Here is a 27,160-nt window from a genome sequence, read left to right as displayed (position 1 = left end):
ACTTGAGTGCGGACTTCGCATCCGTGAAGAAGTGTGTTTCGTTGTCGTGGAGCACCTTCAGTTTCGCCGGATATAACAGGGAATATTGCACACCAGCTTGCAACAACAGTTTCTTAGCCGGCAGAAATTCCTTACGGGCCGCTTGCACCAGGGGGGTGAAGTCCGGGTAGAAGGAGATGTTGTTTCCCTTATGCGTGATTTTACCCTTCTCTCTAGCCAGTCTCAGGATGACATCTCTGTCCTGGTAATTTAGCAGTTTAGCGAGGATAGGACGAGGTGGTGCACCCACCGGCGGTTTCTTCCCAAGGGTCCTATGTGCCCTTTCGACCGTGAAGACTGACGATAGGGCCGGGTCGAAGAGTTCGTGGAGCAGGTCTGTCACAAACACCTCCATCTTGCCAGTGTTTGCCGTCTCCGGAATACCCGTAATACGAACATTAGACCTGCGGGAACGCGCTTCCAAATCGTCCGACTTGGCACGCAAGTTGTCCAGCTCTCTTTCCAGAGTCGTGATGTGCTTCTTGGCCTGTTGTTGGAATTCACAGCACTCAGTTTGTCTGTTTTCTAAGCAATCCAGCCTAGTTTCATGAGCGTCCACCTTGGTTTTCACTGACTCCAGCTGTGAGGACATGGCGTCCAATTTCGTATCAATACTTTTTAAGCTGGACCTTACTTCCATTATGAGCGCCCCAAAGTCTATGTCCGCCGGTGCTCCCTGCGACGACGACTCTCCTCCGTCCGTCTCAGTTACTGGGTGCTTCGGGGGCCGCTTATTTTCAAAGCTGATTTTGGGCTGCCTAGCTTCATTTTTCCCCATTGTAGTGGCGATGATCTGGCAACGAGTGTCTTGTACCAGCAGCACCAGCAAGCAGGCCTTATTAGTGCTATCTGGTGCGGTGTCTGGGCAGTAGGATCAAAGTCAGGGGGGTGCAGATGTACAGGCTGGTCTCCCAGGTCCCAGGCGCGCAGCTCCGCAAGGCCCACGTGCCCAGCAATGAGCAGCCCAGAACACCCGCAAACCTCAAAATGGCGGGCGCGCCAATCTCAGCAGTACAGCCTCACAGCACCGTGTCCCGCTGAAGAAACTGCCGAAGCCAGGGTCAGGGGTGTTCAATTTTTGGCATTCGGCCTCCTCGGACCACGGAAGTGCAAACAGCGTCCCAACCCCGTTACAGGAGTCCAGAAGCACGATCCCGATAGAGTATTGTGGTCGTGAGGGGTGTCGGTCGTTCTCTACCCCCCACGCAGATTTCCTCCTCACCTCGCTCGATGCAGATTGTTGCTGCACAAGGTTAGGCACAGCTCCCCAGCCGGGCCCCGGCAGCGTCGATCACCATGCTCCAGCCCCAGGATAATGGCCGACCCGTCTCCAGAGTGTCGATAAAAGTTCCCGCCAGGGAGGAGGATCTTCTGTCTCCTTCACCCTGCGGGTCGGCTGCGCTCCGGTCCTCTCCCCTATTCAGCAGGGAGTCACCGGTGTGTGCCCAAGCAGCGGCTCCGCCAATATCAGGGTCTCGCGCTCCTGCCCGCAGTGTCACCAGAGGCCTTAGAAGCCGCGGTCCGTAGTAGCCTGTAGCTCCCAGGCGCCAGCTCCGCAGCTGAGGATCGCCGCAGGCGCGTAGGTCGGCAAATCCGCAGACGGTGACAGCTCCGCGATCCGGCGAGCTATGCTCACCAAACTCCGGCTGCAGGATCTACCGGGTGTCCGTCGCCGATTCCCAAGGACAACGGGGGTCCGCAAGGATCAGGAGAAGGATTTTATTTATTTTATTTTATTTCATTTATAGGGCGCACAGCTACCCAACAAAGGGTTTCCCGGCGCAACAGATCCCGATATGATACGCTATGGCATGCTAGATATTAAATAGCCAGGTTTTTATGGCTTTCCTGAATTTGACGTAGTTCAGCTCTGTTCTCAATGTGCTGGCATTGAGTTCCAGAGAGATGGTCCAAGAACTGAGAAGGACTTGCCACCCATGCGTGCCAGTTTGAATTTTGGAATTACAAAATGATTGGCCGTGGAGGACCGCAGAGTCCTGGTGGGGCGATAGGGGCGCACCAGGTTCTGCAGGTATTTAGGGGCAGTGTTAGTGGAAATTCTATGCATAAAACATAACGTTTTGAATTTGACTCTGTTCTCAACCTTTAACCAATGAAGTTTCCTGATGTATTTGGTGGTAGGTGTAGAGAATGGAATTTTACATAACAGTCGTGCTGCTGCATTCTGTACAGTCTGTAGTCTGCGGACAGTGGCCTTATTTGCCCCCAGGTACAAGACATTACCGTAGTCGAGCCTTGATGTCACTAAAGCATTGACTACGTTTTTTTTAGAATTTTCCGGTAGCATCCAGCATATCTTTTTTAGCCACTTTAAGATGGCAAAACAAGTGGCAGCGGTTTTTATCGCTTGTTGGTGAAGGTTGAGTGAGTCATCAATAATGACTCCCAGATTGCGGGCATTTGTGACCGGTATGGGGGGAGTACCCATTTCAGAGGGCCAGTGCTGGGGGCCCCATAACTCTTTGTTTTTTCCCAACATGATTAACTCCGTTTTTCCGCCGTTTAATTTTAAAAGATTTTTATTCATCCAATTCGAGATGTTTCTGAGTCCAAGTTGCAGAGCGGAGGGAGTGCTTGTATCCGCTGATGAGAGAGAAAAGAGCAACTGAGAATCATCAGCGTATGAGAACATCAAAAGTCCTGTTTCCTCCACTAATTTAGCTAAGGGGCTCATGTAAATATTAAAGAGTAACGGGCTCAGAATTGAGCCCTGAGATACTCCGTGTTTGAATGACTTGATGTCTGAACTGGCGGTTTGTGAAAAGATTTGAAATGTTCGATCTTTTAGTAGTGATTTAATCCAATCGAGAGCCCTACCTCGAATGCCTATAGAATGGAGTGTCTGGGCAAGGATAGCGTGTGAAACGGTATCAAATGCCGCACTGAGGTCGAGCAGCACAAGTGCTACCGTTTCACCCTGGTCCACCATGCGGCGAATGTTTTCAGTGACGCCCAGCAGGGTGGTCTCAGTGGAGAATCCTGAACGGAAACCAGATTGATGAGAGGGGAGTGGGTCATGAGTAGAAATAAAATCAGTAAGGCATCGATGCACATGCTTTTCCAATATTTTAGCAAAGGTGGGCAGCAAGGAGATGGGACGAAAATTAGATGGCAAATTGGGGTCAGCTCCAGCTTTCTTCAGGAGTGGATGGATCATAGCATGTTTCCATTCACTTGGTACGGTTGCCTCCAGTAGCGATGAATTCAAAAGATCTGTAATTATTGAAAAGACATTCCTACTGAGTAACTTTAGAATTGTGCATGGCAGAGGATCTTTCGGTGAGCCTGATTTAATAGTTTTGAGCAGACTCTGTACCGTGTCAGGATTTCACAAGGGCCATTCTTCCAGCGTAATAGCCGCCACCTCCACTGAGGTAAGATCCTCTAAAGTGCTGGTATCCCCAATGGGAGTAGGGGGTATCCCACTTGATGTAGCCGGTGTTACTGGGGGAGTTTTGGTGGGATCTTGATTTATATCTGAGTGAATTAAATCAACTTTGTTAATGAAATAGGCGGCCAAAAGATCACATTGTGTTTTGTTAAGGTCTGGTGGAGATTGTGATGTTTTTGAACCAGCCAACTCCCTTACCAAATTAAAAAGTGTTTTTGATTGCTCCAGTGCATTTGTGATTTTAGTGCTAACATATTCCGATCTTGCTATACTACACATTTTTTGGTATTTTGTGAGTTGGATTTTATATTTATACTTATCTTCAGGGGAATAATATCTTCTCCATGACCTTTCCAGATTTTTACATCTAGTTTTTTCATTTCTTAGTGTGTCATTAAACCAGGGGGCTGGGCATCGGTGAGAGTTTTGTTTTAATTTGGTTATAGGCAAAGTGTGATCAATGGCTGCTAAGAGCCAGCTCTGAACTGCGGTTGAAAGCTGCTGAACTGTGGGCTTAGTCCTTGGGTCGTGATTTTCTAGGAAAGCATTAAGACTCTCCATGTCTACTTGCTTCCATTTTCTAATGCACTTATTTGGTGTTTGGATGTAATCTTTCTTGATTGTTCCATCCTGAAGTGTGAATTTGACCATGTAGTGGTCTGACCATGGCAAGGGCAGGGCAGGGTACATATTGATATTATTAAGATTAGAGAGTATGGGGTCTAGCAGATGGCCTGCACGATGTGTTGATCCTGAATTTTTTAATATCAAATTAAGAGAGGCTAGATCCCCAATCAGACTTTTAGCCAGGGAACAGTTATCATCCTCTAAGTGTAGATTAATATCCCCCAGGATGGTGAAGTTGGCAGTTTTCATCGCCAGTGGGCCGATAAGATCTAAGAGATTGGTCAACCATTTGGACGCCGACCCTGGGGGTCGAAAGACCAAAACTCCTGAAAGGGTGAAATTTGGGGCCAGTGAGAGTTTGAAAGTTGCGGCCTCACATCCGTCCCAACTAAGGGGTTTGAAATCGCAACTGTAAGTTCTTTTAAATATAATAGCTATTCCACCCCCAGGTATCTTATTGCGATCTTGTCTAACTATCGCATATGTATCTGGGAGTGCCATGGCTATATCCGGTCCTGAGCTTTCCTTGAGCCAGGTCTCAGTCAGAAATAAGGCATCTAGTGCTTCATCCATTAAGATGTTAAATATTTCCGTTCTGTGCATTGGTAGGGAGCGGCTATTTAGGCTGAGGAACGAGAAAGGTTGAGATATAGATGACATCGGTAGTTTGGGGGGATTTGCCTTAGAGGCTTTTGTTCCTACAGGATCAATATGCAAAAAGCAGTTCTGACATGTATCTTTCTCCCATCCCATCTTAAACAGTCTACATGCAGAAGGTCTCACTGGTTGTAGGGTCTTCATAAAGGCAGACGTATACTTGCTACATGTGTGGATTCTAGCCTGAATTAAGGGAGTTACCTGAGTTGTAGTGGTGGCAGACACATGTGAAGCGGCCATGGCCCTAAGGCACGTCCGTGGAGCTGACTCAGGCGTGACTCCGGCGCTGATGAGGCGCGTCCGCAAACGCGACCGCTAGCGCGGAAAGCGGACGTATCCTTAAGTAGAGGACGCTAGAGCACTCTCACTGCTCTAGCCCCTCACTCAATATGGCCGCCGCTCTAAACCTTAACTCCCGGTCAACAGCCCTAGAATCGGCTGGTACCGTGAAGGTAAAGCGAAATTGGGCACAATTAGGCTGTAAGTATGCTCTGTGCAAATATTGTGAGAGATTTACATTTTAAAAACGACACTTTCATTTTATAAAGAAAACGCCAAGTAAAATAGCTAGTTGCACACTTAGTAGCTTCAAGGTGCTGCTAGCGTAATCAGGGTCTGGCAGTTGTAGGTGATAGCGCTGAAATCTCGCGCCGGTTGTAACTGGCCTCCTTAAGTAGAGGACGCTAGAGCACTCTCACTGCTCTAGCCCCTCACTCAATATGGCCGCCGCTCTAAACCTTAACTCCCGGTCAACAGCCCTAGAATCGGCTGGTACCGTGAAGGTAAAGCGAAATTGGGCACAATTAGGCTGTAAGTATGCTCTGTGCAAATATTGTGAGAGATTTACATTTTAAAAACGACACTTTCATTTTATAAAAAAAACGCCAAGTAAAATAGCTAGTTGCACACTTAGTAGCTTCAAGGTGCTGCTAGCGTAATCAGGGTCTGGCAGTTGTAGGTGATAGCGCTGAAAAGGATAAATGAAGGATTAGAGAACGTAGCCGGCGGAGCTCACTCACAGAGCGGCCATTTCGCTACTCGGCTAGCCACGCCCCCTAGTAACAGAATTTATTAATTTCTAGCAGCCCTGCCGCCGGTTTGGTTTTGTTTGCTACGTTAGATTCCGCTCCCACTCTTTGTCACACCTCTCCCCCACCATACCTTTTTTGAGTCAGTCATTATCATGTACTGAAGTCAATGCTTGGAACCTGTTAGATGTGGCTAGTGGGTGAAGAATGTGGTAGCCCTCCCTATCCACCTGGTGCCTATTCAATTTATCACTGGGTCCTGTTGCTGGGTGACGTACGTGACGATAGAAGAAATCCAATGGGTGTAATCCAATAGTCCTGGAGAAGTGAGAAATAGGTATGGACCTCACTAGGATTTCTCCTGCAAGGTCTGGATGTTGTAGACTAATGCGTGTTTAAGTCTTTTATTGTATAGTTAATAAAAACCATTACAAAAAGTAAGAATACATCAATTTAAAATTGGTCAATATGCATGCAACATTTAAATATAAAGAACTCAGATAAAATACATACTGGAAAAATTATCACTGAACTACATAATCTGATTTTATGTTAGTTCTATACATAAAATGTCACTTTGTCACAGACTTAATCTCGATTTAGATAGATCCCTTAACTGGTGAGAAACCGTGGATGCGACACTTCTTTCTCACGATCGAGGTAAGTTTACTTCAGTCTACTATGAGTTATATAAGACCTTCAACTGGGGGAGAATAGCGATGCGGCTTCCTAATTTATTGTAGACTAATGATTATACAACCATCTTTAAAGGTCTTCCTTAAAGGCCCTACAAACCTCACTCTCAGGGTCATCAATATTTGGTGTGATCTATTAGGTGGAAGAGCATGATTCTTATCAAGACAATACACAACTTTATTCTTTAAGGATTACAAGAATTCATGTTGCCCTGGATTCAGCGATGGTACGTTACCATTGCGGCTACATATGGACATGAGGCTGGGGGAGATTAATTGTTACAGGGTCACAGTGAGTCAATTCAATTCAAAAAGCTTTTATTCGATTTGTACATACAAATCATACAAGCAAAAATACATGATTGAAATATTAAAAAATCACCATATAATTATTCCAAAAGGAAAAGAAGGCTAAAGTGCATCAGATTGGAAGTGATCCCTCCTCTATAGGCCAGCATCATTATAAAATACAAACATTCTTACATAAATTAGCTGGGGATCAGTAGGAGTTACTCACTAGACTTTTCATGGGGAACTGTACATTAGAAATTATTATAATCAATCAATACTGTGGTCAACTTCATGTTTAGCAATACCTTAATTACAGAAATTGATATAAAATTTAAAAGTGGAAGCATATCTATACAGACAGGAGCGTTAAACAGTAATATCATCATAAACAGATCCTGGCAGCTGTAGAGCATAAGTACAGACAGGTAAGTAAACAACATTATATTACAATACTTTTCCTGGCAGCTGTACATTTTAGAATAAAAGTAGCTAAAAAAAAAACAAGTCTCCTCATTCTCTAATGAAGATAAAAATATCAATGCTGTTTGTGTAGTGCAAATGTTATATTTGATAAAAATAGGTTTAAGGTATTTTAGCCTAAAACACTGATAAAATTTGCAAAAAAGCAAAAAATGGCAACTACTCTGCCTAGAGGTACTATCGCATGGACAGGGGATGTTTGAACTAGTCTTTGTATTTGGAAAAGCAACCAAGTGGTGTACTATGCCCAATCTGACCCGTGTTAAAACGTACTGGTGAGAAGGGCGAGTCACAAATACAAGGTAGGATTGTAGTCCGGGAACTAGATTTAGGTCTTTATAAAATTTTATAGTAACAAGATTGCCAACGGCTTTGTCTCGTTCAGCCTTACGAAAATTAAGAAACGTTATCTTGATTTCTTTTTTTGAAATGGAGACAACCTTTTCAGGCTCACGAAACACATCAATATTAAAAAGAAGTAGATACCAACGATGAATGTATCTTAACCATGATACGCGTGAGGAGTGATCCAAGCCTATACAGTCAAGGATAATGTCCTTGGTGAATCGAGTCTCTGGCTTAGCCCAAATAGAACGCCACAATAAGAGTGGCCGAACTGCTGCTAAGTCAGAAATATACTCGATCCCAACTTCTTCGTGGATCAACTGGATGGAGGCAGAAGGGGGAACACATAACAACCTCCTTAAGAACTTGTTTTCCTCCTTCTGCAAAGAAATACCCTCACAGTGACCCCATACCCCTGCCCCATACAGAGCAGAGGAAACACAGCATACATTATAGATGTTCATCATATCAAGAATACTTCGTGACCCGAGTTTAGAGGCAAAACGAAATATGCTACTGGTAGACCGTAGCATTTTTGTTTTTACGGCCTCAAATTCCGCATTCCAAGACCCTCTATTATTATATGTTATTCCCAGATAACAAAAGGACTTTACAGAAGTTAGCTTTTCCTTATCAAGGAAGAAAGTGTGCTTTACCTGCTTGGCTGCCTGACCACAAGACATTACATATGTCTTGGTTTTATTCACACGAAGCCGCCTAGCTTGAATGAACTGCATAAAATTATCGATTAGGCGCTGTAGGCCCAACTGTGTTCGCGATAAAAGAACAGCGTCATCCGCATAAAGTAACAGCGGAACAGGTTTACCATCAATCAAAGGGGCATCAGCTGGGATGTCAGTCAATGATCGGTCGACACCATTAATAAAAAGGGAAAATAAAAGCGGGGCTAAAACACAACCCTGACGTATGCCCCGTGACACTCTAAAAAACGGGGTACATTCGCCAAGGGTGCCATAGCGAACTTTACATGAGAGTTTTTCGTACAATCTAGCTAAAAAGTACACTATTTCCCTAGGTGCCCCGGCGTCAAGCAGAACCTCCCAGAGAATGTTATGGTTAACCAAATCAAAGGCGCTGCTCAGATCAGCAAAACATAAAAAGAGGTTGCCACTTTTGGCCACAGTATATTTACTAATTAAAAGGTCCAGATTTACGCATTGGTCCAGTGTACCCAGGCCTTTGCGAAAACCATATTGGACTCTAATTAGAATGTTAAAATCCGTTGCCCAGTCTTCTAGCCTCTTCAGCAAGATCCTACTCATCACCTTTACAGAGGCGTCCAGTAGTGAAATAGGACGATAATTAGAAGCCTCTGCCTTGTCACCTTTCTTATGTAAGGGAATGATAATCGATTGACCCCAAGTAGAGGGAAATTCACTTTCGGCCGCACAATTGAAAACCCTCACCAAAATGGGAGCCCATAACGCTGTTTCGTCTTTGTATAAATCCAGCGGAACCCCATCGGGGCCAGGGGCCTTTCCTCCTTTACTTAAAGAGATAGCTTCCTGACATTCTTCTAGTGTTATAGCCAACGGAAGGGGCAACCATGGGTTTATAACTGGTGGTGATAACTCAGAGGTTGACCTTTCTGGATTAAATATTTTAGAGAAATGGTTAACCCAATCGCTACATGCCACGTATGAGGTCAGTTCTGGGACATTTTCTTTATTGAGAAACGGGCTGTTAATTGTTTCCCAATAGAGTTTACTATTTTTGGTCTCAGCCGCCTCCCTCAACTTATCCCACGCCTCAGACTGCAAAACCCTTTTCCTTTTATTAATAGCTGTTTTATAACAGGCCCTGAGATATTGTATGTCCGTCTTAACACGTGGTTTAGTGCCTAGTGCATTCTTTAGGTCACGGAGGGCGACTATACATGTCTTATCAAACCACCCCTGTTTTGGACCACTATTAGCTGACGGGGTTTTAGTAAAAATACCATCAATACAGCTATTCATAGATACAAAATAATCTGTTAGGCAGCCAGAATCACTGTCATCATCCAAGCAATAACTAATTTGGTTCTTGCAAAGCATAACGACCTCCTTCTGCTTGGTTTTAGAGTTTAGACCAGTCCATTTAACCCTCAGGCCCTTTGGTCTAACAGGCACTATATCAGTTATACATTTACCACCTGGAACTAATGAAGTACCATGCCCCAAGAGGGTGACTCGTAGGCTATTGTGGTCACTGAGACTTTCTTCATTCACATACAAATCCGTGTAGGCTCCACTGCTAGACATCAAAATATGATCAATAAATGAACCTGCACCCCTGCCTGTAAATGTAGGGCATATAATTGCCTGATTATTAACATTGCAATTTAACAGGGTCAGATCTAGCATGGCTAGCATATTATTTAAAGTGGAACCATAACTGCAGTGTTGAAAGTGGGGAGAGTCCTCCCTCCCCCCCTGATCTCCCCAATGGCTATTTAATGCTGCATCGAAACCACAGTTATTCCCATTGGACAGATGGCAGGGTTGCAAGTTAAAATCACCAGCCCAAACCACCTCAGCCTTTCTTTTCGAGATATCAAGAGCCTTATTGATTTCCCTTTCTAGAGGCAGTAAAATATCCCCCCTAGTAGCACCAAAATTATTATTATAAAAATTAACGATAACTAAATCAATGTTCTTCCTGCACTCCACCCTAATAACTTGGCTGTATGTCCCCACGGTTGTACTGTATTTAACCGTACATTCACACAGCTTGGTTGACATTAACAATAAAAGGCCCCCCTTAGCCCTACCCGAGCTAGATTTAGTTGCTCTAAGGCAGAAGGATACATACCCTTCAATGTTGATGGGGTCTGGACACCAAGTTTCTTGAAGTAGGATTAAATCAAAACCCTCACCCAAAAAACTGGTCCAAAAGGGTGTACCTAATTTGCCGGTAAGACCAGCGATGTTCCAAGAAATAAGAGAAATTCCTGCTGGTTTACCAGGATTACCACCATCAGATATCTCCAACTGATTTGCTGGGGGGAAAAAGGCAAGACCCTCTTCCCGAATGATGGTAACTAGACTCAGGCTCGGACTAGTGGTAGTTATACATATATCAGAGCTACCCTGATTACATGTGTACTGGGGAGGTATTGGTAGTGCCAATGTAGTGACTTCGTGAGGTACAGTAAGGGGTGTGACAGAGGAAGAAGAAGAACGCTCCATATCAAAAAAGGACTTAGGAATGTTTAGGTCCAGTGCATCTAGGGGGCTAAGTCAGTCTACCTCATCTAACACGGCATATCTGTTTGGGTGGGCGAATTGTGAGGACATTGGGTTTTGGGAGTGGGGCGGGTCCTGCCACATTTGTTGCCACGGATGTTTATCTAATTGCGGAGGCTGGAAAGGTTGCTGCCATTGATAAGCAGGCTGATATAAAGGTGGCGGAAGATGAAAAGGGTGTTGCCAATGTACTTTAACTTGCTGCATAGGAAAAGATGGGGCATTTGGTAACTGCTGCTGTAAATTAACATAGTGTGGAAAAGGAGGGGGCGGATAAGGTGGTTGGGGCCAAGGTTTGACGGCTTGCTGTGGAAAAAACCCTGGTCCACTGTTACTTTGAAAAGTGGGACAGGGGGGGTTAGGACGTGCGGGTTTTGATAAAAAATGTGACAAAGGAAGTGGTTTAATTTGAGTCGCAGGACCACTATTGGGTGCATTACATACATAACTAGCTGCCCCTACATCCCTAAAATTGACAGTTATTACGTCCCCTTCTATTGATTTCTTACTTCTGCCCACCCAATCCCCTCTCCGGACGGTAAGAATTTCGCCGTTCATGCTATTAGGTAGGGGTTTATGTAGATGGAGCCATTGAGCACATTTGTTTCTAAGCTCAGTAAACGTTTCTTTTACTCCCTCTTTCAATGGGGGAACTGCTGTCAACACAACAACAAAAGGAGAAACCTCTGGTGGTAGATTGATGGACCTGAAACGTGCCTGCTTCGGTTTGGTCCCTTCAGGTTTATTTATAGAAAGAGGTGCGGTAGTTAAATTGGGTTTCCCTGCTACTTCTTTAGCTTGAATAGATGTGGTGGCAATATTAGCAACATCAGAGTGTTGAGTCGCCTGTACAGGGACATTCCCCTTTGGTACAATTATTGGTTGGACGGAGTTGTTCGCTGTTTGCGACTCAAGAGATACAGAGTTCCCAAGGGCTACGCTACCTTGGACCTTATTTAAAGCGTCTTTAGGGGACTTGGTGCTCGTTAAGCATTCAGAGACTAAATCTGTAGTCCCTTGCAAGTGAACATGCCCTTGTCCTTGCTTTTTTTGTGGCCATTTGGAATGTATTAACGAAGTAAGCCTGTCCACTTTAGAAATTAAAGGTTTGATTTGTGCTGCTAAAGTGGCTTCAAGGTCCAGTTTTAAATCTGTAACCATATTTTGCACCCAGCACGGGATACCTGATATCATTTGTGGGGTAGGGGAAATCAAATTGTGATTCCTAACTGGTGCTTTTGCTTTACTTTTGCCCTTCGATGTAACCTTAGGAGGGTTAGGAGCCCTTTTCCGGGGAACAATGGGTACAGGGGCTGTTTCCACATCATTGGACCCACTCAGACTCGAGTCCTCTTTGTCAGGCGACTGACATAATTCTAGATCTGGTGTACCCTCCAGGTCTTCGAAAGATGGATCCGAGTCTGATTGGGCAACCGATAAATCGACAGTATTCGGTACAGTCGGAACACTGTTGGTGGGCATGGTTATAGGTAAGGAGCAATTATTATTCAGACTCTGCATAACAGGGGATTTAACCTTTGTCAATTTCACCTTAGTTATTGGCAATAGATTGACCAACAAGTTCAAATGGACACGCCAGTATGTTTTGCATGTTTAACCCAAACTGCTAAAATGGCCACCGGCACGCACAGAGCATGCATGGCCTATGCTAAGGGTCTTTCCTTTGCACTGATGATGGCTCTTTTTCTATTTCTGTGCCTCTTTAGGTCTCATCCTACGCACGTTGCATTGCTTGCAATGCAACACGTGCACATCATGGCGATTTCCTTTCGGGAGCGCGCAGCAACATATGGTGGCGCCATATGGTTGCACACTCCCGAAAGGAAATCGTCCATGCCCCCTCTCCCTGCTGCCACTTTGATTGCCGCGCCGCTTTACTGCCGCGCAGCCAATGCTTGTTCCTCTTTACTCCCATTCTGCCTCATTTAAAAACGTAATTGAGATGCTCCCAGATGCACTGATTGCCAGCACGAAGCACTATTACTGGGTGTCGATTGCCTTTCCGAGATGGTTTTTTATTAGAATGGCGGCACTGCAACTCAACTTATTGCATGAGTGACAGGCAGTGGTACTGGGGTAGACATCACCACATATACGCTTTACCCACTGTTGTTTGCCGACTCTAGAGTGATAAAAGGATAACGATAGGGGTCACTGGAGTGAAACGATACGGCTCTGTTTGTGGCAAGGAAACTGATGCACTTAATATGTTTAAGAATTTATATATATACTAGCTTACCCATCGCGCGTTGCTGCGATCTCCGAAGAAAGGAAATTCAAGGAAAGTCGTTATGATAACATTCAATTTACATTGTGTCATTTTTATTAAAACGTATTCATTTTAATATGGAAAACATTTGAAAGTGTCATTTTTATTCTATTTATTTATTCTAGTGCTTGTGGATACACGATTTGTTGTTTTTCCGTCTGGTGCGTTCATCAGTATTCGAAAGATTATGAGGGCCCTGTTTATGCCAGAAACCTTCGCGGGAGTGTAGTCAACAACTTCCCAAAGTTTCATGGCGATCGGATGAATGGTGTAGTAATGCATAAAGGACAAACAGACAGACAGACATACTTTTGTTTTTATATATATAGATTATGGTTCTTGTTTTACTGCAGGGATGAATTCGCTCGGCTGGCGCCATATAACAAATGTGTGAATGAGGAGACAATATAAAAATTCCAAATTACTGGCGCTTAATGACTGCAGCAGGCGCAGCCTCAGATGGGATTGTCTCCCTCGCAGTTTAGCGTGATATATCTGCGAGCACGTGCGCTCCCACTATGTTGGCCACGCGCGTTGGGGCGCCGCGCTTTGCTCCTCGTGACTTGCGTGATCGCCCCATTAGGTAGACAATATGGCAAGAGGCAACACAAATCATCAGCTTGGGTAAAGCTGAGGGGCCTGTGATATGTCACAGAGCGGGGTGTAGGGCGACCCTGTAGCCTACCGTTCTGACACTACCAGCTTATTAAAAAGATAGTGGGGTCGCTCCCAATTCATTAGGACTTAATTCAGTTTTTAAAACAATCGAAAAAAGATCGTCGAGTCAGTCACTTGGAAAGGCCCCCCTTGCATGAACTGAGGAGCCTTTTTAATCATAACCAGTTTAGTAAACGTCATCTAACATGTTTATTACTATATTACATTTATTCAGAAAGTATTCTGCACGGTAGCCGAACAGGACAAGGTGGTCGCTGTGACTTCTAAGTTCTGAAACTTCTGTTCCACCGGCCGAATTAAACTTTTATGTACAGAAGTCCGCCTTTATTCTGAACCCCATTACAGCAGAGGTGAACAAGAGCGCCACCTCGCTGGGGCTTCCCGAACTGGATGCCTCAAGCTTGAAAAGTGTATTCATTTTTTCCCAAAACTCCTGACTTTCTTTTTGCTCCAGTGTCCAGTGGGAACCTCGTTTCGATAGAAGTAGCTGACTTTTAGGAGTGGTTTTCGGGATGTTTGTAAACAGGGTGCGCTGCCGCGAGGCTAGATAAGAGTTCACGTCACATAAATGTCTGGCAGACTAGTGTTGTCATGTAAACACATAGGCCACTTTGCGGAATAAGCACACTTGAGGCCTTTTCTGCAGCCTGACATTTAATACAGAGCAGCGTTGGTTCACCGAGGAATGTTTCTTCGGAATAACATTTCTTTTCATTGAAAGGAACCGAAGCTGCTTTTAAGTACATTTTCGGGTCAGTGTGTATCATCTGCCGTTGGGTGTAAAATTGCGCCCCTTGACACGAGAATGAATCGGTGTAAACGCTTCCACCGAGCCCATCTCTGCCGCGTCGTTCTGGATTCACTGTCTCTCGGATACTAATGATGCAGGGTATGCAGAATGGCCTTTACATCCAAACTCCGGAGTCCCTCATACTCTTCCCACCTTTAATGTCTGCATCTCAAGATGCGCTGTTCATATTTGAGGCCATGGCCATTAGCTTTGGAAATACGTGAATGTGAGCAACTTGGGCAGTCGGTTCGACTCTATTTAGCAGAGAGCGAAGGCTGCTCGAGTGAAGTGGCTCGTGCACAGACATCAATTTACGTTTAGATGTTATAACAAAAACACCATGTGGCAGCACAAAGGGATTGTGAACGTCTCCCAGAAGAGCAGCCGACCAGGCTATTTTGTGATATTAACTATTTTATAATATTTTGAGCTGACTATTTTAATATAAAAGTTATAGGGTAGAGCATGGTGTAATGTGTAATGCCCACCAAAGAACAATGTAATAGGGTAGAGCAGGGTGTAATATAGTCTCACCAAATACCATCGAAATATAAAAATTATAGGTTATTGCATGGTGTAATATACAATGTCAACCAAATACCAATAGGGAATGTACCATGATCCACCACAATCCCGGGGGTCGTTTAATAATTCAATAACGTCCACATGCACACTATACAGAGCCTATGCCACATACTAAGAGGTATATTAGCAGTTGTAAAAGTATCGACCTGTAAAATGTTATTGGCAATCTATAAAACATTTATCCTTAATGGAATGGGCCGAGAATACATAACAATGTAATGTTTCTATAATGCTACAGGGGCACCAGACATGATAATGAACTATAGTGCAGGGGTATGGTGGGCGATAACTTACCACAACCTGCGTTGTACTATGTCACAATAGTGTACCACCTGTTTATGCATTTTTGATATATCCCGTTATTGCTAAGAGGACATAACTGGAGCTGCTGCGGAATTCACTGAAGAATGGTTTGGAACCCTTCCTTTTGTACAATAACAAAAACAGATAGGCGGTGTACACCACTGTCTCTCACCCCTCCCCCGCCCCCACCCCCGTGACTGGATTTAAAACATGTTACATGTCGACTCTGATGGTGAGATTCATTAACATACTGCCACGCTTCAGAGCCGCCTGGGATGCCCAGACGCAGACAGATGTTCAGAGAGCTTCAGCTCGCACCAGAGCTAGTCTCACAGTTCGCCCTCGGTGTTGGTGGGCAGGTGTTTATATGGTCGGGTCGCCCACTCACACTATCCGTAGGTGCTGATGGCAGTCATTGTTTTGCTCTTGAAGTTCCTTACTGTTTTGGGCCTTATTTTATTTTTGACGCAGAAATATCTTTTGAAATGTAAAATGCATTTCATAAACAGATTGCAAAACGCTGTACAATACATCACAATGCGTTTCGTATTTTTAATATAAGGTTTAGTCTTGGAACAGCCCACCCCCTCTTTGTGAAGCACTCAATTGGTCAGCACATGGCTGACACAAACAAAACAGGACGTGCACCAAGTCCTAAGGATGCATCATATGAACGGAAGTGATGTGCTCTCTTTATACATGCTTTTCCATGTAACCAGAAAAAGCATAGTATCCCATTTCAAGTCGTTCATTAAGTATAGCTGCTCCACAAATGATCCAGGTGGTCCTGCTTCGCATCATTAGTATAGATTGATTGGTCACTAAGCCCTTCAGAGGGTCAGCCATAGATTTTGGCTGGCTATTCCATTACCACATCTATTTTTGTTGCAAACATACGATGTACTGGGGGGACGAGCACGCCTATCCTACTGAATAGTGTAACCCCCTACAATGAAGACTGGGCCATTGCCTACCTCGATAAACAACAATGATATACGAGTCAGAAATTTTGTTTCTGTCCACCTCAATCTAGTTTTGACTGGGTTCGTTCTCCTACTCCTTTTAAACCCCAGGTTCTGTAATTTTTTTTCTTTAATTCAAATTAACCTGCTCTATTTCTGTATTGCGTTCATTTTTTTTTATCTCGGCCTCCATTTTTAGTGCAGTCTGTTTACTTTTTTCTTTAGCAATGCTCCGAGTCTGTCTCAGTATATGACTGTTTCTTCTTTTCAGACACCTTTCTAATTAACATTTTACTGTTTCATAGCTCAGTTCAGTTTCAGGAAGTCTTTATTCGATTATTTATCATAAAAGACATGCTAACATGCAGTAATATAACACAATTTATACAAAGTTAGCAATATGTTAAGAAAATAATTTAGTGAAAAGTTAAAAACACAATCTAACACAGAATTAAATCACTTATATTTGACTTCATTTACAGGAATAAAAAAGGTTTTTTTTTGTGTTTTTTTTTAAAGTTTAAAACAACAATCCATATACACACCCCATCTGTGCGAGTGGTTTTCTTTTGGGAGTCATAGATCAAAAACATCCTGAGAGTACACGACAACAATACCCTTATGACAGATTAATTAGCCGAGACAGTAAGGTCCACGCCCAACCAAGTAATTTTGCAACCCCAACAACAATCACAGTGGACGTATCTGATCTTAAAATTCTACTAGCTTCTGAAGCTGAGAGGGTGCCCAGATTTCTACAGACCGGGCGTAACCACTTAGATCTAGGAGCATCATATAGGGGGCATACAAAGAGGAAGTGACTAACACTTTCACCCGACCCCGTGCACAATGGGCATTGATCTAATCCACCCTTACCCCATGTTTTAGTGAAGGCCCTCAATGGTAGTGTGCCAGTTCTCAGTTGGTGGAATAATTTCCGATCCTGTGGTTTAGAGATAATGTCCCAATACGTTTCTAGGGACGAAAAATCCTTCAGCAGAACGAATGCCGATGTGAGAGAGCTGGGCGCTATTTGAGAATGCCTTCTACCTATGACCCAATCACAATATCGATCCTTCAACTCCTTTTTAGAAGGAAAGACAGCTGAAACTGGGTTAAGCCATAGTTCATCGAGCCCCATTGCACTAAGGGTAGATCTTATTTCTTTAAACCACCCTATTTTACCAGAGCCCAAAAGGTCCCTAACTTCAGAGCAAGCTTTAGCATAAAGCAGAAGCTCAGGCATTGTCCACAGACGCCTCCAAAACGCTAGGGGGCGATATCTTGCTAGGTCCTCCACTGGTTGGCACCCTAGGTCATATAAAAGTGGGATGCGCGGTGATGAATGTGGCAGACCTGTGGCTACCCTAAGAAATTTATTTTGAGCCACTTTAAGCGGATCAAGATTAGAATAGCCCCAAAGCTCAGCCCCATATAATACTGAGGGCAGAACTTTTGTGCCATAGATTTTAATAAGAGGCGATATGGGGCGAGTGTGGGAACTTTTATGCTCCTTGAGAAGGGCTCCTCCTAGTTGGGCATGTTTAAGAGCCAGTAACTCAACCTGCGGTTTCCAACTGAGATTTTCACTCAATGGGACTCCCAGGTAGGTAAATAACTTAGCCTGCTCGAGGGTGGTACCACCTAGAGTGACCCTGGCAGCAACTGGTGTCAATCCTTTTAATACCATGAATTTGGTTTTCGACACATTCACCTCTAGCTCATGCTCACGGCAGAACAACTCAAAACGAGACAGGGCCTGCTGGAGTCCCTGCCTCGTCTTAGAAAATAACAGAGTGTCATCCGCGAAAATGAGCAAAGGGATTTTCATCCCCGCCAGGGTGGGAGCATCAGTAGGATGAGATGTAAAATAGTTAGTAACCCCATTAACGAATAGGGAAAACAATGTGGGAGCCAAAACACACCCTTGCCTTATGCCTTGTGTCTACAGAAAATCTATCCGTGACCTCCCCAGGCTTTCCCCACCGAACTTGTGCAAAGGTGTGGGCATGTAGGTTCACTAGAAGATGAACTATAACAGCTGGCAAGCCTAGTTTCAATAAGCATTCCCACAACTTGACCCTGGGAACAAGGTCAAATGCGGACCTTAAGTCCACAAAGGCTGCATACAGCTTACCTTTACCAAGGACAACTGTCTTCCAATATAACAGCATAAACCTGAGTACTTGATCTAGCGTACTCACATGTGGCCGAAAACCTGCCTGTAATGGAGTAAGGATATCGTAATCACTGATCCATTCCTGAATACGTCCTAACACAAGTCGGGCTACTATTTTTTGCACCGCATCTATGAGGCTGATCGGTCGATAATTGGAAGGAACTGAACGATCGCCCTTTTTATATATTGGTAACATTTCAGCCCCATACCAAGAGTCTGGGACCTTTGCTCCCGTTGCTAGTGCGTTGACCAGCTTAGTGATATAAGGAGCCCAAAGTTCCTGGTTATGTAAAAATAAGTCTGCAGGGATGCAGTCGGGTCCCGGTGCTTTACCCCTTGGAATACTTTGTAGGACATGAGTAACCTCAGGGATGGTGAAAATTAACGGTTCCTCATAATCAGGACAAGGAAGAACAACCGGGGCAACACTATTATTCCTGAATTGATCTTGAAAAAAGGAAACCCACTGCTGTTGGCCAACAGATGCAGGACATGGGTGGTTGTCCTGACATTTCCTCCATTTGAGGAGGTGCCAGAACTGCTGCATATTCCGATGGCTGCAAGCTTCAGTAAGGGATACCCACCGATCCTCATCCCAATTAATTTTTGCCTTGTGTTTTGCAACCTTATATGCTTCCCTACATGACTTAATACATACATGATTTTTAGACTTTATTGCCAAGAACAGAGCCCCTTGCGTTCGCCGACACTCGTCGTCAAACCAGGTAATTATCCTAGGCTGCTTCCTCTTAGCCTGTATCATGTTGGGCTTGACAAACAATTTTTTTAATCCCAGAAACAGATCAGTATGTATGCCTGTAATGTTTTTTATAATCTCTACCTGGGACCCACAATTGTTCAGTGCTTCTAAGGAATTGGACACTAAGGTTCTAATCACTGTTTGTGCCTCTTCATCCACGGCAATTTTAGGCCACCGCACCCTTCTCATATCATTACAAAGTATGGCCTCAACATGGGTAACCTCAGCAATACCACTTGCTGACCCTCGAAAGCTATAGTCCCTTAGGGCCAGCATTAGCGGGTCATGGTCACTTTCTGGGCGTTCCTTGACCTCCATGTCAACAACTGCAGCCCACAGTTTCACATCGACTAAGATATAGTCGATACGACTACTGTGTCTACCATTGTTGAAGGTGTGCCTACCCTGCTTGTCAGATCTTGCCCTACCATTTGCGTCTCGCAGCCCCAGATCGAGACAAAGCCCTTTAATAAATGTAGCAGAGCAGGTCCATTTCCTTATCGGTGGCAACTCCAGCTGTGGGATACTCCAGGACAGGTCTTCCTCCTCTGTAAGAGAACCATCTACTAATCCCAGGGGCTCAAAGCACGTGTTGAAATCCCCCAGCAATATCCTATACCCATCCTCCGATACACTAGAGAGGAAGTCGTCCAGAAGCAGAAGTGTGGGGGAAACCCTACCCCCCTGCAGGCCCCTGATATAAACATTAACTAAAAGGATGTTTAGGCCTTTTTTAGATTTAAGCCTAATAATCAATATGTCTGGACTGTCTATAGCTACTTCCTCAGCCCAGACACCATCTCCCTGTCTTACCCAAATAGTCACCCCACCTACAGGACGCCCTTTAGGTCCCTTTGTGGGTTGCTTGCTTAAATTTAAAAACCCAACACGAAACACTGGGGATAGTGCCCAAGTTTCTTGGAAAGCCCAAATATCCCCCTGGTCTATGTAATCAACCCAATGTGGGTTACACACATGGGATTCAAGCCCCGCTATATTCCAACCTGCAATCTTGGTATAGTCAGAGTCCATCGCGGTTGTTATTATAACCCCAGACCGAGCAGGCTCACTGACTGGAGCAGTGGGCATACTGACCTCATGTGGCGCTATTGAGATAGCACCATGCTCGGTTTCCAAGTACAGTTCAGGGGAGATAACCTCCAAACTTTTAGCTGTTAGAACATATCCCTTCGCTACCCCACTGGAGTTTGTAACGTGCCCTAGAGTGAGTCAATTATTCTCGTCAAGGTGTGACAAGGGAGCAAACGTACCCGCAGTGATCAAAGACTCAATGCCGGACCCATTGGTGGAACCCTGAGAACGGATGGTATTAGACCGTGCCATCAGCTTTGGTGCCACATTAATAATAGTTTGAGGTCAGTATGTACTACAAGGGATTTGCTTGAGAGTAACCATCAATTATAATTAGGAGTAGTACAACAGTATCGTCCTCCAGTAAATCAAATTTGATTATACACTTCTGAGCTAGTGTTCATCAAGCAAGAAATGGAAGGAAAAGAACAAACGGAGAAAATGAATTAAATGCAAAAAAAGTTGTTTTATATTCAGTGTCAAAGCATCTTATAGGGAGGTACATAAACTAAATCAAGCAAAACAAAGTTATGAACAAAGGTATACATTCAATCAACTCATAAGTTCATAACAGAAACATCAACTCCTGGTGAGTTACACAAACAACCAAAGCAAAATAATTAAAAATGGTCGTCTGTTGGTGCCAATGCAACGCTTTTCGGAGATGATGGAGGTGTCGACGTTTCGGTCTATATTGCTGTCGTCAAGAAGACCATCATCAGGACAATCATAGATCGTTGCTGGGATAACCCCCTGTATCTGAAGAGTAATGGGAGTTTGAATCGTAGAACCTTATCAAGGTAAATTGCGGTGTGAAAGTCAGCTGAGTCAGAGTAATCTGTCAAACAACGATAGAAAATCAAATCCTATTCGTAGAGATCTATCCGCCCAAGTGGGACTCTTTATGCGATTAAAATGGATACACAATTATTTGAAGAGACGTCGTGAGCACGGCAATCATCGACATAGACACGCCATAGGAGGACTACAATAATAGGGCGTGTTTTGGGGTAGAAGTCTGAAAGCTCCCACGTCACAATGGGACCATCACCCCCTTGGGGTTGCCAACCTCTAAGAAAAGGGACCACATAGGTGCTCTTAAAATTGACAATTACCAGATCGCCTTCAATGTCCTTAGTCATATGGCCAAGCCACCCCACCCTACGAACGTTTAAAATTCGGCCATCAATTGAGGGAGGAAGAGGCCTGTTTTTAGAGAGCCAATAAGCCACCTTATTTTTTAGCTCATGAAAGCTTTCTGATTTCCCCTGCTTGCGCTCTGGCACCCCAGAGAGAACACACACAAACGGTGCAGCCTCAAGGTAGGAGATGAATTCTAGGATTTTGACTGCCTTTTGGCATCATAACAATAGGGTCAGATTTTTTATGCCCAAGAGATCGTTGGACATTTGAGCTGATCAGGTTTGGAAGAGGCCCGGCTACAGGAGGGTTTTGTGTTTGGTGCTGGGTTAAAACAGGACTGGTTGCCTCATGATGCTGCCCCCTATCAACAGGTTTACTAGTAATCCTGCCAGTAACACCTGGGCTAGGCTGATTTTTAACTATGTCACTCAGCCTGTCGACCTCAGTAGCAAGTGCGTCTATTTTTAGTAGCAGAGGTGTAACAATGTCTACAATTTTTGCCTCTAGCTTTGCCTCAAAAGCAACCAAAAGTAGCTCAAATTGATCCATGCTTGAGCTACAACTTACCACAGGTTCTATCTGATCCGGTCCCCCAGACTTGCCTCTTTGTTTGCGTGGTGTTTGCTCATTCTCTATTACCTTTCTAGGCCTACCACCACCACGTTTGGAGGGTTGTTTCCTGCAGGCCCTAACTGCTCTCCTTGCTTTGGGACTATCAGTTACCATGGAATCATGAGCACTTACCACTATGTTAGTATTCAGAACTGGTGGGGATAAGTGAACCTGAGCCTCAACCATAACCAACTCCCTGCTTCCCAAACTGGTGTTAACATTAGGAGTGGACAAAATTGAGTCGGGGAGAGTGTTAATGGAAGGAACCCCTGAAGAGCTAGATTTCCCAAATGAGGCTCTCCGGTCACTATTAATTTTGGAGACCTTTTTTACAAGGTAGTTGTCCAAAGTGTTAGCACCTTGTACTGTAGGAGTGATCTTAATATTTGACATGGTTGCTAAAGAAATAACAACTTAGAACCTAGCAATAACAAGGCACAGTTGCAACTGACTGCCTAAATAAAATGTTCCCAAATATTCCCAATAACTCAACCAGGTAACACTTGCTAATGGACTGCAAAACAGAACTTGCAAAGATCTTATATCCTAGGGGCGTTAACACATATAACACAAAATGTAGGAGAAATTACTACTTTACTTTTACGGCCAAAGTCCGTTGCCCAGTCCAGTCTCTACAGGCCACAGAGGGCCCGCCCTTTGCCCGGGCTTAGCCCGGCGCAGATCCGCGCGCGGTCCCGTGACGCGGGAACTGTGGAGAGTTTTATACGCCTCCTGGCGCTGGGATTGCGGGCGGTGTCGGCTTCCTGCTTCCTGCCGCTGTGCAGGCTGGGTGATGTAGTATTCCCGGCTCCCCTCCGCTCTGCGGCCGCTGTAGGCTGAAGGTGCGGCGGCGGGAGGGAGACCGGCTGCAGGCAGGACAAGTGATGGAAAGGAATACGGGGCCCAACAGGTAAGCCCAGCGTTTCATAGCAATGCCTGTACCTTTCCCATCCTGATTCGCCTTCCATCTGTCTGTCCATTTCTTTTAGAGATAAATAAACATAAGCTCGTTGGGGCACACTGTCGAGCGCCATGGCATGTTAGGCTGCACCATGGTTATAAAATAATCCCATAAACATATGCCGCTTCGGACTCCAGGAAACATGATCGTGCATAGCGCGCTTTTGAAGCTGGGAGCTGTCATCAAAATCCAGCATTTATTGCAGACACAGAATGAAAAAAAATGAAATATAATATGTTGCTGGAGGGCTGTCATACAGCACCGCAACCGACCCGCAAATAAATCAAGCTATCAGTAGCTAGGAGATGCTTTCGATAAAGAAATGCTGAATTAATAGACAATCATTTGTATCCAAACTGACTAACTTGGAGATTTTATGCAGGTTATTTGCATCAGAATCTTGACTCTATCTACCAGCATAGCTTCCTGTGTTTCACTCTAATATGGCAAGATTCAAAAATTTGATTTTAGGCTTTTGTTGTTTAAAAATGCTGCAATTCAGGAAAATTGCACCTCTAATGTATGGGCCTAGTGTTATTCTTGTGAAGGTTGTGAATCAGTGCACTTTGGCAAAACCAGATATATCAGCCCCTGCGTCAATTGCATCAACACACACACCCGCACGAGGGTGGCTGGTCAGCGATGCCCTTGAGACTTTTGCAGTGAAAGCTTGTTTTTCTTTTTATCTCCTGACTTGCTTTTTCCTCACCTACTCTATAATGTTATTCAGCCTGCTTCTCATCCTGCTGGCTGTGTTACCTTCTAACTTTTGTTTTCGTGGGTCCAGCAGCTGCTTCGTGCTTAAGGACCATCTCTTTCCCTTCTTGCGTTTCATGAGCACCTTTAATTTTCTTTTTTTCACATTTCAGCTTATCATTCTCACATGGCTGTCGGTTATGTTAGGATGGTAAATTAAAAATGGCTGTGGTGCTTTATGATGCATGCTTACATCATAGCACAGACATTACAGCACACAACATGACGAACGTGCACATGCACGACAAAACATGCTTCTGCATCGGCAGCAATCTTGGAACAGGTTTCTTTTAATTGCAAACCCACTCAAAGTTTGGGGGCCGTGTATACACATGCAGCTTGATGCATGCATTTACATGCCACTGCCAAAAAGTATTGGCAAACCATGACCTTTTAAAACTGAGACCTATTGGCTTTGCCAATGTTTATTTTTAGCAGCAGAGTCTGTGCTTCTCTGTGACCCAATAGAGTCTATTATGAAACGAGTTTCACATATTAAGTGGTTTAAAAATATTCATCATATCGAAAGAGCATGGAGATTTAGCTTGAACGCAGCTTAAACTCATCCGTGACGTCCCCGATTCGATGTACATTGAAAAAACAGATTGCTAGCATGCTGCTTTGGTGACCTGTGCTCCAAACACAGCTCTACATCCCCATTAAAAAGACAAGCATTGGCATAGCCAATAGGCCTCGCCTTTGAGACATTATACGTTTTTAGCCATGCAACAGTTGATGTTGCACCAATTATATTGTGCTGCATAATTAAATACTTATAAGGTCCCAAAGGCGAGACCTATTGGCTATGCCAATGCATGTTTTTTTAATGCCATTGTTTGATTTAGGCGGTGCAATCCCTAGGCGTTGCACCGCTGAGCTTAATCTGTGTAAGCTCGTAGCCACTGAGGAAGGGAGCAGTTCCTACGGGCAGAGAGGTACACCGAAGAGAGGCCACAATGGTATCCTAGTAACTGCGAGGTTACTCTACAAGGCAACTGCTATCGGGCGAGTCACCTCATACGCGGTCAGCCTTAGGGAGAGGGGCCCTGTGTGAGACAGCTTTCAAAAGAAAAGCTGGTAACGAAGAGGGCTTACATCATAGAGCCCCCAATGCCATGTCAATGGGAGCGTGGGACTGGCTTTCAAAGAAAGTATTTTTCTCAGCCTTAAAACGACGAAAAGGAATACAAGGATATGCTGGGTATGTAGGGAAAAAAACCTCGTTCCCGGGATTACAGAGAGACGGTAAAACACAGATAACGATTTATAAAAAAGCCACCCTCCTCCCTAGGAAAATAGTAGGAAATAAATATTAATTCAATTGATAGCGGATTCAAGCAACGATGAGACAAAACTATGAGTTACTCTTTCCTACAGGGGAGGGGGGAGGGAGGGAGGGTGTAAAGTATAATGAAAAGTACTTATCTTGTGAGCAGCAGCAACAAAGAAGGGAGGAGACTGTGTGGAGGGAGGTTATATCTTATTGGAATGTTGTTGAAGTTCTATATTTTTAATTGTTGCAGCTGTGAGCTGGCAATAAATGAGATTTGCATAATGTTAGCCTCCGTGTCATGCCATACAATTATTTGCAGTGTCAGGTAGTGGTAAAAGCTTTTAAAATGTGCTAATATTCAGCAACTGCTCATGGTTACATTTTGTTCTTGCTAGGTTTGTCTGTGGCAGTCCAGCTCGGCCAGGAATTTATCACAGCATTCATGCAGAATGGACAAGCTCCCACGTACAATGCTTTTCTGAGTCTGGTCATCACAGCCTACGAAGTGCCCACAAAGGTCTCCATCTTCATCCCGCAGACTAACGCAACGGATTACCTTTTCTCTCGAAAGCAGTCTAAGTGGGTCCGCATCCCTAACTTTGCCGAGATGTCAGGAAGCGCAGTATTCGCAGACTCCACAGTTATCATCCGCTCTGACAAACAAATATCCGTGATTTCACAAACCCGCAAACTATACACCTCCGGCAGAACAGTAGTCAATCCTGTGACATCCCTGGGCACAGAATACTATGTCATCACCCCCTACGAGGAGCCCCAACAGCCTTTCAAAGAATTTGCCATCATCAACTACAATGAGGACAACCTAGTTGAGGTCTACCTCAAGGGGGCAGTGACGTTCCAAGGACAGACGCATATGGCTGGTGACAAACTCCAGGTTCTTATGGCGCCCTTTGAAGCCTTGCAACTCCAGAGCTCCGACGACCTCTCAGGCACAAGAATCGTGTCTGAGAAACGAATTGCTGTACTGACAGGCGACAGATGCGCTTGGCTGCATAGTCAGTGCGACCATGTTTACGAGCAGCTTCTGCCTGTCAGCAGCTGGGGCACCACCTTCTTTGTCCCCCCCTTGCCCTTCCAGTCTAGGTATGATGTGGCCTATGTCGTCACCTCCCAGCAAACAACAGTCAGATACACAACTGGATCAACCGAGGTGAAAAGAGACATGCTGGCAGGAGAAGTTCTAAGGATTCAAGTGAAGTTCAGGAACCCACTCGTCATCACTGCAAGCGCTGGCATCCAAGTGGTGTTTCACTGCACTGGTGGTTTGGCCCGCTACATGCAGTATGATCAGTTTTTTATAAGTATTCCGGACACCAGTGCGTTCTGCAAATCCTACAGCATTTATGGTAGCACTAAATTCAGCAACACAGCACTGATTGTGATAAAGACCTCTGACATACATGGGCTTAGATTCGACGGGCGGCCTCTTAGAGTCTTCCGGTGGTACCAGTTCCCAAAAAGCAGCTACTCTTGGGGGATGTACATATATACATTTGGTAAGAGAGCGGGGTCACATAGTGTCATGCATCCCACCTCAAGGTTTGAGCTCCTTTCTTTTGGAATCGCGGACCAGCATGGTTATGGTGGCCAGGCCGTGTGCACCAAGTGAATCATGACGGCATAAGCAGCACATGAAGGCATGGATGGAACGATGAGGACACAACTGAAGATCTAGATACTCCTATCAACTAAGTGACACTAAAGTACTCTCTGATACTGAATGTAATGAGCTACAACATTTAGTTCAGGCCATGTAGTTTGCAAAAACCAGTTCTTTTGAAATTAAGCATCCAACATGTTTTCTTGCTCTTAGCTGTTAATATTTTCCTTTCATTATAACATACCGTAAATATATATTCAGCTTCCCAAAATATTGGTGAATAAAACAAATCATTTCTTGTCCTCACTTAGTTGAGACTCTGTTGTACTGTTA

General features: G+C 44.5%; 1 protein-coding gene across 1 annotated transcript; it reads left to right on the top strand.

Annotated features, from left to right (window-relative positions):
- The first annotated feature begins 4,304 nt into the window (after positions 1-4,304).
- LOC144769646 (IgGFc-binding protein-like) lies at positions 4,305-26,836 on the top strand. Its single transcript, XM_078653823.1, has 2 exons — positions 4,305-4,428; positions 25,602-26,836. The coding sequence occupies exons 1-2, from the start codon at positions 4,305-4,307 to the stop codon at positions 26,834-26,836; spliced, it is 1,359 nt and encodes a 452-aa protein (XP_078509949.1).
- The last annotated feature ends 324 nt before the right edge of the window (positions 26,837-27,160 follow it).

This window comes from Lissotriton helveticus, chromosome 7, assembly GCF_964261635.1.
Source record: "Lissotriton helveticus chromosome 7, aLisHel1.1, whole genome shotgun sequence".
Lineage (NCBI taxonomy): Eukaryota > Metazoa > Chordata > Amphibia > Caudata > Salamandridae > Lissotriton > Lissotriton helveticus.
The sequence above is the reverse complement of the archived record's forward strand: the minus strand, read 5'-3'. Positions and strand labels throughout refer to the sequence as shown.

Coding starts and splice junctions, on each gene's coding strand:
- LOC144769646 (XM_078653823.1), top strand. CDS start 4,305: ATGGTGAAGTTGGCAGTTTTCATCGCCAGTGGGCCGATAAGATCTAAG. Junction 4,429..25,601: donor AAGGGTGAAATTTGGGGCCA/GTGAGAGTTTGA, acceptor TGTTCTTGCTAG/GTTTGTCTGTGGCAGTCCAG.